At 44.9% G+C, this 13,042-nt stretch overlaps 1 protein-coding gene across 2 annotated transcripts; it reads right to left on the reverse strand.

Moving 5' to 3' along the window:
- Positions 1–404: 404 nt before the first annotated feature.
- On the reverse strand, positions 405–12,729 carry mrpl2 (mitochondrial ribosomal protein L2). Of its 2 annotated transcripts, none has more exons than XM_017682435.2 (7): positions 12,606–12,729; positions 11,326–11,413; positions 3,429–3,615; positions 2,860–3,001; positions 1,959–2,185; positions 1,487–1,560; positions 405–994 (listed from the first exon to the last, which is right to left on the reverse strand). In XM_017682435.2, the coding sequence occupies exons 2-7, from the start codon at positions 11,398–11,400 to the stop codon at positions 782–784; spliced, it is 918 nt and encodes a 305-aa protein (XP_017537924.1). In that variant the 5' UTR covers positions 11,401–11,413; positions 12,606–12,729; the 3' UTR covers positions 405–781. The 2 variants fall into 2 exon arrangements, with proteins under 2 accessions (XP_017537924.1, XP_017537923.1); XM_017682434.2 differs by having other exon boundaries at positions 12,563–12,722.
- Positions 12,730–13,042: the final 313 nt, after the last annotated feature.

Below are 13,042 nucleotides of genomic sequence, written 5' to 3' on the forward strand. Positions count from 1 at the left end.
CGCCAAACCTGCTTTAACCTTCGCATGTTACGATGGACGTATATTTACATTCTGATTTTATATCGTTTTCTTTTCATGCTGTGTTTAATAAAAGAACTTTGATTTTGTGAACGTCGGCTTTGTTCTTCCTCACTTTTCAGAAGATGCAGATGTCTGGTAATAAAAAAAAAAAATCAATATTTTTTGTCCAACAAAACATATAAAACAGTCTAATCTGGCGCATATTTGTGCTCATTTGAGCCAAAATGCATAAATATAACCAAAAAAAAAAACAAAAAACAGTAAATTCAAGCCGTTAAAATATCAGTATTAATATTATTACTAAACTAACACAATCATCAAAGACCATCAGTGTCTTAAACAGTCAGTCGGCTACTAAGAGCAGCAAATTCTTTCAAACGTCATTAATTTTAATGATTTTATTAGATTTGATTTATATTTGCACATTGAAAACAAACCCGGAGGCCGAACAGGAAAACGTCCGATCTGCTCTGAACACAGCAGCTGTTCTCAGTCAGCCACGTCACTGAAGCCCAGCGTCAACGCTGTCCAGCAGGAAGACCCGAGACACGTTTCTAATGGACTCTACAGGCTCCTGGTCTCGTCCATGTTTATAGAGGCAGCGAGTCTCAGAGTCGGAAACCGCAGGATGAGGCGCTGGAGACGCTCCGAGGTCGGATCAGCCGTGTGGGTGTGGGACTCCATCGATCATCGAACAGTTTCACTCGTCCGGCTCTCTGAAAGCTCCGCGCCGGACGAGGCGTCTCGCGGTCAGACGTGGTCACGCTTTGGCGGTTAAGGAGGGCGGGTTGACGAAGCTCTTCATGGGGGGTAATGGTCGGATTTTGCGGCCCGCCCAGCCGCCCTTCCTCTTCCACTGCCCGCTGGACGGCCTGATGCCCAGCCAGCGGTTCCGGCCGGCCTTTCCGATGATGCGCTTGTTGTGGTCGATGTTGGACACTTTCCCCACGGTGGCCATGCACGTCTCCAACACCTGCACACAGGGTCAGCGTCAGATCACAGTAACAGGAACGGTCAGTCTCAATCAATCAACCAATCAATCAATCAAGTACATTTAATATAAAATTACTCAAATGTGGTCAATTTAAAGTATTTTTAATAAAAATACAGCAGAAACTATAAAAGAATTAAAATGTAAAAGTTAATCAAATCAAAATAAGAAGAATCAGATCAAAGTGTAAACTAAACATTTAATGAAAATAACAAATAATAAATCAATTAAAATAATAAGAATATTAAATAATAAATAATTAAAATAATAAGAATATGAATAATAACGAATAAACAAAGAGAGTAAGAGTTTAAAGTGACTGAGTGACCCAGCGAGCTGAGCTGCAGTGAGGGTCCAGTTTGCTGGTGCTGGATCTAAAGGCTGATTTCCCCAGTCCAGTAAAACCCCTCAGTACCCGGCGTGTGATCCAGCCACTGCAGCGAGTCTGAGGGGAAGTGGAGAAGCAGCTCTTACCTGGATCTGATGTTTGGAGGGCAGCTGGACGATCGCCGTCCCGTTCACTTTGCGAAGCAGGATGCCGCACGTGCCTGGACGGGTCAAGCAGAAACACTTATTAACGACTCCAGTGACGCGGAAGAGGACGGAGTTGGTCCTGAATGAGAAGTAAACCCTCTGACCCTGCAGGGACGATCTCGAGCGCTCAGCTCGCCGCTAAACGCCGTTAGTCAAATACCGACGTCGCAATTTGGCCATTTGTCCCGTTTCATCACAGAAAAAGGCTAAAAACAGATTTTACGTTTTAACAGGACTGTAAACTGCAAAACGGGGAAGTGTTGCGTTGTGGGGGTTTTCCTGAACGCACCAACCGTTTCTTTACGTTATTTGACGGACTGACGTTCTTTACGCCATGCGGTTGTTTGATGCCGTTACAGGCGCCCGGTTAAACGACAGCGAGTGCTCAGAGAGTGAACTGCGAGCGCGGTACCTGCGGCGCGGATGTACTGAGCCCCTTTTCCCGGTTGAAGCTCCAGGTTATTGATCAGGGTGCCCACAGGAAGTGCACCCAGAGGGTGGGCGTCACCCTCGTTAGCCAGCACTGCCATCCGTCCAATCGCGGAGGAGGTTTTGATCAGGTCTCCAGTCTGCATGTTCTCCGTGGCGATGATCCAGCGCTTACGGTTCCCCCCGGCAACCAGAGCGATATCTGCTGACCTGTGGAGAGCGAGCAGTGGTCAGTGCCACTCGGTTCCCGGCACTACAACAGAACTGAGAGTTTAAAGGAAGTGTTCAGCAAAACTTTACACCCCTCTGTGTCTGGAATCTTGAGTTTTACACAAAAACACTTTAATTACAGCACAAAACACAAAGCAAACACACACAAGCTAAAGATGAAAGAAAATCAAAGCAATTTTTCTGAAAATCAGAGCGTCAGTGTCCTCTCTCGCTCCGACGCCGCTCCAGTGTCTCCGTCCTGCAGGCCAGTCCTTTATTTCACACCGAGACACGACGGCCGTCCCTACGCAGCGTCGGCGCCGAGCTGATCAGCACAACTACAGACTGGAGTTTCACACCATCACGACGTCTACAGACACACACAGTCTGTCGTCTGTGCTGCTGTGAGGATGATGGAGGAGGTGGAGTTGAAAGCTCGTATGTTTGTTTACCCTCAGCAGATTTCGAGATCGTAACTGGGCCGTCGCTTCAGGAGCGGGTAAAGGAAAAGCCGGAGCGGAGCTGAAAGGCTTTCAGTGAGGAGCGGAATAGTCTGTCGCTCTGCTCTGCTCACACACACTGAGGTGCATTACAATTTGAAATGAGGGCTAAATTAAAAAGACCCTGAAGATTTTCAGTGCCGCAAACTTTCAGACAGGCTGAAGGTTCCTCACCTGCAGGGGTCGTATCGCACTTCCACCACCTTCTCCACGATCTGCTGATCCTCTTTGCCCGGTTCATAACGCAGTCTCTGGAAGTCTATCATGCGATATCTCTGCTTGTGTCCACCTCCGATACCATGTCTCCTGATCTTCCCTGTGTTTCAGACAGACAGACAGACAGACAGACAGACAGACAGACAGACAGACAGACAGACTATTCTTCACACCATACATTAACATCAGGGACAGCCGGGGCAGAAGAAATGCACCAATCTGAAGGTGATGACTCGACTGTGTTCTCTTCAGAATGACTAACTCGGTTATAATGAATTATAATTAGAATATTAATATTTGATAAAAGAATGTGCTTCATTTAGGTCCAAACAAAATGCTCAGGCTATTTAAAACGGGTGTGTCTCTGTTGTTTATACTCCGAGTAAAGCTGAACAGGGTGTTCCATGCAGCAGCAAAGGAGAACGAATGGATTTTTAGGGAGGAATTTTGAAAAGTTTGGTGGAACTCTCCTACCAGTTTTGACAGATTGCACACAAACAGTTTGTTTTTCTGGTGGGTCTGATTACCAGTAAAGTCTCTCCCGCCGGTCTTCTTAACCCCAATAGGCCGGATGGTGTATTTGTCCGTCTGTTTCCAGAGAGTCCGGTTCTGGCCCAGAGCGGCTGTGGTCAGGAAGCCTCGGCAGAGCGGCAGTGAGGAATTCACAGGCCGTACAGACAGCAGAGCGGAGTTCAGGACAGAACTGCTCAGAACCTGCAAACCAAATAAAAACCAACCAAGTGAACACAGTCGAACAACAAACTCCGGACTAAGCAGAGAAAATAAACACTTCTATTTATGTCAGACGTCGTTTACAGAACATCTCCAGCATCGTTCACTCGTCTGGTCATTCTCGCGCTGACCTCTGCGACTTGGCTCGTCCAGTTATCATCACACAAAAGCTGGATTACGATGTTAGTTCTGTATGGGGTGGAGCAGGCTGAGCACGCTGTCAATCAAGCTGCTAATAAGCCACACCCACTCAGTTCTCAGACAGGCCTGATCAGCGGATTTTAAGATGTTTTATCATTTATATCGTATATTTTTAATGCAAGTCTTGCTGGATGTGTACTATAAACTAAAGTTTACTATCATACAGACACTGTTAACTGGGGGGAACGGCAGAACTGCGCCATCTGCTGGTTGTGACTCACCATTTATTTCTCCACAGTGAAAAATTCTGATAACAGATTAAAGCTGGAACTTTGTACAACTATACAAGCACAGAAGCCACAAGGACAATAAAATTAAAATAAAATTAAAAATGAAACTTGTTCAGCAGAGCTGATCACTGTAATGATCACCTTACTGCAGAAAACAGTCCATTCTTTAGAACCCGTACAGAACTCAGCAGCACGGATCCTCACAGCACCAACACAGAGAGCTCCTATCACCCCGTTACACGCCGCACTGACCGCCTGGGTCTGCTAGAGGGTTTAAATATCTAAATGACCTTAAACCTCCTGAATGTTTATGATCTTAGATCTGCAGATTCTGACCTTCACACACCTTCAGTCAAACTCTCCTCCTCTTTAACTCTGAGCTTCAGTCAAACTCTCCTCCTCTTTAACTCTGAGCTTCAGTAAAACTCTCCTCCTCTTTAACTCTGAGCTTCAGTGAAACTCTCCTCCTCTTTAACTCTGAGCTTCAGTGAAACTCTCCTCCTCTTTAACTCTGAGCTTCAGTCAAACTCTCCTCCTCTTTAACTCTGAGCTTCAGTAAAACTCTCCTCCTCTTTAACTCTGAGCTTCAGTCAAACTCTCCTCCTCTTTAACTCTGAGCTTCAGTCAAACTCTCCTCCTCTTTAACTCTGAGCTTCAGTCAAACTCTCCTCCTCTTTAACTCTGAGCTTCAGTCAAACTCTCCTCCTCTTTAACTCTGAGCTTCAGTCAAACTCTCCTCCTCTTTAACTCTGAGCTTCAGTCAAACTCTCCTCCTCTTTAACTCTGAGCTTCAGTCAAACTCTCCTCCTCTTTAACTCTGAGCTTCAGTCAAACTCTCCTCCTCTTTAACTCTGAGCTTCAGTCAAACTCTCCTCCTCTTTAACTCTGAGCTTCAGTCAAACTCTCCTCCTCTTTAACTCTGAGCTTCAGTCAAACTCTCCTCCTCTTTAACTCTGAGCTTCAGTCAAACTCTCCTCCTCTTTAACTCTGAGCTTCAGTCAAACTCTCCTCCTCTTTAACTCTGAGCTTCAGTCAAACTCTCCTCCTCTTTAACTCTGAGCTTCAGTCAAACTCTCCGTCTCTTTAACTCTGAGCTTCAGTCAAACTCTCCTCCTCTTTAACTCTGAGCTTCAGTAAAACTCTCCTCCTCTTTAACTCTGAGCTTCAGTAAAACTCTCCTCCTCTTTAACTCTGAGCTTCAGTAAAACTCTCCTCCTCTTTAACACTGAGCTTCAGTAAAACTCTCCTCCTCTTTAACTCTGAGCTTCAGTCAAACTCTCCTCCTCTTTAACTCTGAGCTTCAGTAAAACTCTCCTCCTCTTTAACTCTGAGCTTCAGTCAAACTCTCCTCCTCTTAACTCTGAGCTTCAGTAAAACTCTCCGTCTCTTTAACTCTGAGCTTCAGTCAAACTCTCCTCCTCTTTAACACTGAGCTTAAGTCAAACTCTCCTCCTCTTTAACTCTGAGCTTCAGTAAAACTCTCCTCCTCTTTAACTCTGAGCTTCAGTAAAACTCTCCTCCTCTTTAACTCTGAGCTTCAGTAAAACTCTCCTCCTCTTTAACTCTGAGCTTCAGTAAAACTCTCCTCCTCTTTAACTCTGAGCTTCAGTAAAACTCTCCTCCTCTTTAACTCTGAGCTTCAGTAAAACTCTCCTCCTCTTTAACTCTGAGCTTCAGTAAAACTCTCCTCCTCTTTAACTCTGAGCTTCACTAAAACTCTCCTCCTCTTAACTCTGAGCTTCAGTTAAACTCTCCTCCTCTTTAACTCTGAGCTTCAGTAAAACTCTCCTCCTCTTTAACTCTGAGCTTCAGTAAAGCTCTCCGTCTCTTTAACTCTGAGCTTCAGTCAAACTCTCCTCCTCTTTAACTCTGAGCTTCAGTCAAACTCTCCTCCTCTTTAACTCTGAGCTTCAGTCAAACTCTCCTCCTCTTTAACTCTGAGCTTCAGTCAAACTCTCCTCCTCTTTAACTCTGAGCTTCAGTCAAACTCTCCTCCTCTTTAACTCTGAGCTTCAGTCAAACTCTCCTCCTCTTTAACTCTGAGCTTCAGTCAAACTCTCCTCCTCTTTAACTCTGAGCTTCAGTCAAACTCTCCTCCTCTTTAACTCTGAGCTTCAGTCAAACTCTCCTCCTCTTTAACTCTGAGCTTCAGTCAAAGTCTCCTCCTCTTTAACTCTGAGCTTCAGTCAAACTCTCCTCCTCTTTAACTCTGAGCTTCAGTCAAACTCTCCTCCTCTTTAACTCTGAGCTTCAGTAAAACTCTCCTCCTCTTTAACTCTGAGCTTCAGTAAAACTCTCCTCCTCTTTAACTCTGAGCTTCAGTAAAACTCTCCTCCTCTTTAACACTGAGCTTCAGTAAAACTCTCCTCCTCTTTAACTCTGAGCTTCAGTCAAACTCTCCTCCTCTTTAACTCTGAGCTTCAGTAAAACTCTCCTCCTCTTTAACTCTGAGCTTCAGTCAAACTCTCCTCCTCTTAACTCTGAGCTTCAGTAAAACTCTCCGTCTCTTTAACTCTGAGCTTCAGTCAAACTCTCCTCCTCTTAACTCTGAGCTTCAGTAAAACTCTCCGTCTCTTTAACTCTGAGCTTAAGTCAAACTCTCCTCCTCTTTAACTCTGAGCTTCAGTAAAACTCTCCTCCTCTTTAACTCTGAGCTTCAGTAAAACTCTCCTCCTCTTTAACTCTGAGCTTCAGTAAAACTCTCCTCCTCTTTAACTCTGAGCTTCAGTAAAACTCTCCTCCTCTTTAACTCTGAGCTTCAGTAAAACTCTCCTCCTCTTTAACTCTGAGCTTCAGTAAAACTCTCCTCCTCTTTAACTCTGAGCTTCAGTAAAACTCTCCTCCTCTTTAACTCTGAGCTTCACTAAAACTCTCCTCCTCTTAACTCTGAGCTTCAGTTAAACTCTCCTCCTCTTTAACTCTGAGCTTCAGTAAAACTCTCCTCCTCTTTAACTCTGAGCTTCAGTAAAGCTCTCCGTCTCTTTAACTCTGAGCTTCAGTCAAACTCTCCTCCTCTTTAACTCTGAGCTTCAGTCAAACTCTCCTCCTCTTTAACTGTGAGCTTCAGTAAAACTCTCCTCCTCTTTAACTCTGAGCTTCAGTAAAACTCTCCGTCTCTTTAACTCTGAGCTTCAGTCAAACTCTCCTCCTCTTTAACTCTGAGCTTCGGTAAAACTCTCCTCCTCTTTAACTCTGAGCTTCAGTAAAACTCTCCTCCTCTTTAACTCTGAGCTTCAGTAAAACTCTCCTCCTCTTTAACTCTGAGCTTCAGTAAAACTCTCCTCCTCTTTAACTCTGAGCTTCAGTAAAACTCTCCTCCTCTTTAACTCTGAGCTTCAGTAAAACTCTCCTCCTCTTTAACTCTGAGCTTCAGTAAAACTCTCCTCCTCTTTAACTCTGAGCTTCACTAAAACTCTCCTCCTCTTAACTCTGAGCTTCAGTTAAACTCTCCTCCTCTTTAACTCTGAGCTTCACTAAAACTCTCCTCCTCTTTAACTCTGAGCTTCAGTAAAGCTCTCCGTCTCTTTAACTCTGAGCTTCAGTAAAACTCTCCTCCTCTTTAACTCTGAGCTTCAGTCAAACTCTCCTCCTCTTTAACTGTGAGCTTCAGTAAAACTCTCCTCCTCTTTAACTCTGAGCTTCAGTAAAACTCTCCGTCTCTTTAACTCTGAGCTTCAGTCAAACTCTCCTCCTCTTTAACTCTGAGCTTCAGTAAAACTCTCCTCCTCTTTAACTCTGAGCTTCAGTAAAACTCTCCTCCTCTTTAACTCTGAGCTTCAGTAAAACTCTCCTCCTCTTTAACTCTGAGCTTCGGTAAAACTCTCCGTCTCTTTAACTCTGAGCTTCAGTCAAACTCTCCTCCTCTTTAACTCTGAGCTTCAGTAAAACTCTCCTCCTCTTAACTCTGAGCTTCAGTAAAACTCTCCGTCTCTTTAACTCTGAGCTTCAGTCAAACTCTCCTCCTCTTTAACTCTGAGCTTCAGTAAAACTCTCCTCCTCTTTAACTCTGAGCTTCAGTCAAACTCTCCTCCTCTTTAACTCTGAGCTTCAGTCAAACTCTCCTCCTCTTTAACTCTGAGCTTCAGTCAAACTCTCCTCCTCTTTAACTCTGAGCTTCAGTCAAACTCTCCTCCTCTTTAACTCTGAGCTTCAGTCAAACTCTCCGTCTCTTTAACTCTGAGCTTCAGTCAAACTCTCCTCCTCTTTAACTCTGAGCTTCAGTCAAACTCTCCTCCTCTTTAACTCTGAGCTTCAGTCAAACTCTCCTCCTCTTTAACTCTGAGCTTCAGTCAAACTCTCCTCCTCTTTAACTCTGAGCTTCAGTCAAACTCTCCTCCTCTTTAACTCTGAGCTTCAGTCAAACTCTCCTCCTCTTTAACTCTGAGCTTCAGTCAAACTCTCCTCCTCTTTAACTCTGAGCTTCAGTAAAACTCTCCTCCTCTTTAACTCTGAGCTTCAGTCAAACTCTCCTCCTCTTTAACTCTGAGCTTCAGTCAAACTCTCCTCCTCTTTAACTCTGAGCTTCAGTCAAACTCTCCTCCTCTTTAACTCTGAGCTTCAGTCAAACTCTCCTCCTCTTTAACTCTGAGCTTCAGTAAAACTCTCCTCCTCTTTAACTCTGAGCTTCAGTAAAACTCTCCTCCTCTTTAACTCTGAGCTTCAGTAAAACTCTCCTCCTCTTTAACTCTGAGCTTCAGTCAAACTCTCCTCCTCTTTAACTCTGAGCTTCAGTCAAACTCTCCTCCTCTTTAACTCTGAGCTTCAGTCAAACTCTCCTCCTCTTTAACTCTGAGCTTCAGTCAAACTCTCCTCCTCTTTAACTCTGAGCTTCAGTCAAACTCTCCTCCTCTTTAACTCTGAGCTTCGGTAAAACTCTCCTCCTCTTTAACTCTGAGCTTCGGTAAAACTCTCCTCCTCTTTAACTCTGAGCTTCGGTAAAACTCTCCTCCTCTTTAACTCTGAGCTTCGGTAAAACTCTCCTCCTCTTTAACTCTGAGCTTCAGTAAAACTCTCCTCCTCTTTAACTCTGAGCTTCAGTAAAACTCTCCGTCTCTTTAACTCTGAGCTTCAGTAAAACTCTCCTCCTCTTTAACTCTGAGCTTCAGTCAAACTCTCCTCCTCTTTAACTCTGAGCTTCAGTCAAACTCTCCTCCTCTTTAACTCTGAGCTTCAGTCAAACTCTCCTCCTCTTTAACTCTGAGCTTCAGTAAAACTCTCCTCCTCTTTAACTCTGAGCTTCAGTAAAACTCTCCTCCTCTTTAACTCTGAGCTTCAGTAAAACTCTCCTCCTCTTTAACTCTGAGCTTCAGTAAAACTCTCCTCCTCTTTAACTCTGAGCTTCAGTAAAACTCTCCTCCTCTTTAACTCTGAGCTTCAGTAAAACTCTCCTCCTCTTTAACTCTGAGCTTCAGTAAAACTCTCCGTCTCTTTAACTCTGAGCTTCAGTCAAACTCTCCTCCTCTTTAACTCTGAGCTTCAGTCAAACTCTCCTCCTCTTTAACTCTGAGCTTCAGTCAAACTCTCCTCCTCTTTAACTCTGAGCTTCAGTCAAACTCTCCTCCTCTTTAACTCTGAGCTTCAGTCAAACTCTCCTCCTCTTTAACTCTGAGCTTCAGTAAAACTCTCCGTCTCTTTAACTCTGAGCTTCAGTAAAACTCTCCTCCTCTTTAACTCTGAGCTTCAGTAAAACTCTCCTCCTCTTTAACTCTGAGCTTCAGTAAAACTCTCCTCCTCTTTAACTCTGAGCTTCAGTAAAACTCTCCTCCTCTTTAACTCTGAGCTTCAGTAAAACTCTCCGTCTCTTTAACTCTGAGCTTCAGTAAAACTCTCCTCCTCTTTAACTCTGAGCTTCAGTAAAACTCTCCGTCTCTTTAACTCTGAGCTTCAGTAAAACTCTCCTCCTCTTTAACTCTGAGCTTCAGTCAAACTCTCCTCCTCTTTAACTCTGAGCTTCAGTCAAACTCTCCTCCTCTTTAACTCTGAGCTTCAGTAAAACTCTCCTCCTCTTTAACTCTGAGCTTCAGTAAAACTCTCCTCCTCTTTAACTCTGAGCTTCAGTAAAACTCTCCGTCTCTTTAACTCTGAGCTTCAGTAAAACTCTCCTCCTCTTTAACTCTGAGCTTCAGTAAAACTCTCCGTCTCTTTAACTCTGAGCTTCAGTAAAACTCTCCTCCTCTTTAACTCTGAGCTTCAGTCAAACTCTCCTCCTCTTTAACTCTGAGCTTCAGTAAAACTCTCCTCCTCTTTAACTCTGAGCTTCAGTCAAACTCTCCTCCTCTTTAACTCTGAGCTTCAGTCAAACTCTCCTCCTCTTTAACTCTGAGCTTCAGTCAAACTCTCCTCCTCTTTAACTCTGAGCTTCAGTAAAACTCTCCTCCTCTTTAACTCTGAGCTTCAGTCAAACTCTCCTCCTCTTTAACTCTGAGCTTCAGTCAAACTCTCCTCCTCTTTAACTCTGAGTTTCAGTAAAACTCTCCTCCTCTTTAACTCTGAGCTTCAGTAAAACTCTCCTCCTCTTTAACTCTGAGCTTCAGTCAAACTCTCCTCCTCTTTAACTATGAGCTTCAGTAAAACTCTCCTCCTCTTTAACTCTGAGCTTCAGTAAAACTCTCCTCCTCTTTAACTCCGAGCTTCAGTAAAACTCTCCTCCTCTTTAACTCTGAGCTTCACTAAAACTCTCCTCCTCTTTAACTCTGAGCTTCAGTAAAACTCTCCTCCTCTTTAACTCTGAGCTTCAGTAAAACTCTCCTCCTCTTTAACTCTGAGCTTCAGTAAAACTCTCCTCCTCTTTAACTCTGAGCTTCAGTCAAACTCTCCTCCTCTTTAACTCTGAGCTTCAGTCAAACTCTCCTCCTCTTTAACTCTGAGCTTCAGTCAAACTCTCCTCCTCTTTAACTCTGAGCTTCAGTCAAACTCTCCTCCTCTTTAACTCTGAGCTTCAGTCAAACTCTCCTCCTCTTTAACACTGAGCTTCAGTCAAACTCTCCTCCTCTTTAACTCTGAGCTTCAGTCAAACTCTCCTCCTCTTTAACTCTGAGCTTCAGTCAAACTCTCCTCCTCTTTAACTCTGAGCTTCAGTAAAACTCTCCTCCTCTTTAACTCTGAGCTTCAGTAAAACTCAGTAAAATGTCTCTCGTTATTTGTGCTCTTCCTTATTCTCATGACTATTCCAGTGTTTGTAGCGTTACTCTCATCAGGGGCTGCCAGTGTTTTTTCATGCAGTTATAAATAGATAAATAAGCCGGTATGAATTCAGACTGACCGGTGCGGCGGTCCTGGTGCTGATGCTGCCCACGGTCAGCGCCCTCAGAGCACCGCAGAGCGAAGAGAGCGCCATCACCTGGAGGAGGCTGCAGGATTACAGCGCAGATAGAATGAGGAGAGTCATTATGATCGTTATGATACACGACGTGTGACTACATTTATGTTTTCTGACATCATATAAGCTAGAAAACACAAACCAAGCCCACATTTACCCAGAACCACCAAAGCCATTAGCCGTACTGAACATTTCACACTGTGCTGCACTAAATCCAATTAAACAGGACTAATTAAGCTCTGTTATCAAACATGCAGTCCACCGGACACCGTCCACCCGACACCTTCCACCCGACACCTTCCACCAGACACCTTCCACCAGACACCTTCCACCAGACACCGGACACCTTCCACCAGACACCTTCCACCAGACACCTTCCACCAGACACCGGACACCATCCACCGGACACCATCCACCTTCCAGCAGACCCTCAGAAAGAAGTACTGCGAGCCCCAAACGCTCAGCGCGGGGAGGCCTCAAGCAGGCACTGAGCGTTTGGGTGCAGTCGTGGGCTGGATGTCAGTGAACTGGCCCTGTGACTGGAAGGTCACCGGTTCGATCCCCAGAGCTGACCGGCCGTGCCGTGGATAGGGCTGCCCACCGCTCCGGGCAAGTGCGCTCACTGCCCCCTAGTTTATGTGTTGTTTCACTGCCCAGATGGGTTTAATGCGGAGGTGAGATTTCCCCGTTGGGGGACTAATAAGGGCCAATTAATCTCAATCTTAATCTTAATCTGAGACGCCTGACAGACAAAACTGGCGACTAAAACTGCAGGCGGCTGAACTTAAACTGTGCAGCTACGTTTATTCAGAACCAGCCGACTGCGGAGCCAGACCCCCGCAGTAACCCGCCCCTGCAGTGCAACACCACACACACACACACTTGCCCAGAGAGGTGGGCAGCCCAACCCACGGCGCCCGGCGAGCAGTTGGGGGTCAGGTGTCCTGCTCAAGGACCGGTCACAGGGCCGGTTCCCTTACCTCCAGCCCACATTCAGGCGCTACGTCATTTAAGGTGGAACGGAAAATTCGAACAAGAACCTTCATAAAGATAAAAAGCAATGACACTTGTAGATTTAAAGGAAATAAAACGTCCCGTTTCCGCTTCTTTCTGTCTCACAGTGAACCGTTAAAACCAGCCTGCTAGCCTGTTAGCCTGCTAGCCTCCCCGAGACTCTTACTCAGTCTTTTCTCTGCGCGCCGCCCGCGCGTTCTGTCAGGTACCGTAAAGACGGGCGGACCAGAGGAATATAAGCCCGCCGAACCCGCCGAACCTCAGCGCCTCCAACACACGCGGCGCGTTTCGCCCTTCAGCAGCAGCAGCGCGGTCGCACCGTGATGTCGTCACCCCGTGCGGAACTGCGGTGTGGTTTTATTTCACACCCGCATTCCGCCCTGCCGCGCTGTGATTGGCTGGCAGTCCAGAATGTGTTTTATTTTACTGTATTTTATATTTTTATCGTAACTTCTTGTATTTTATGGCATTTACTGTATTTGTTGCATGTTACTATATTTCCCACATTTTATTTTAATCTGCTGTATTTTCTGCATTTTGTTGTTTTCTTGTATTTTACGTTTTATTTATTTTCTGTTTTATTGCATTTTGATATTTTTCATATTTAATCTTCACATTTTCCGTATTTCATTTAATTCTACAATAT

This window comes from Pygocentrus nattereri, chromosome 5 (genome assembly GCF_015220715.1).
Source record: "Pygocentrus nattereri isolate fPygNat1 chromosome 5, fPygNat1.pri, whole genome shotgun sequence".
Taxonomy (NCBI): domain Eukaryota; kingdom Metazoa; phylum Chordata; class Actinopteri; order Characiformes; family Serrasalmidae; genus Pygocentrus; species Pygocentrus nattereri.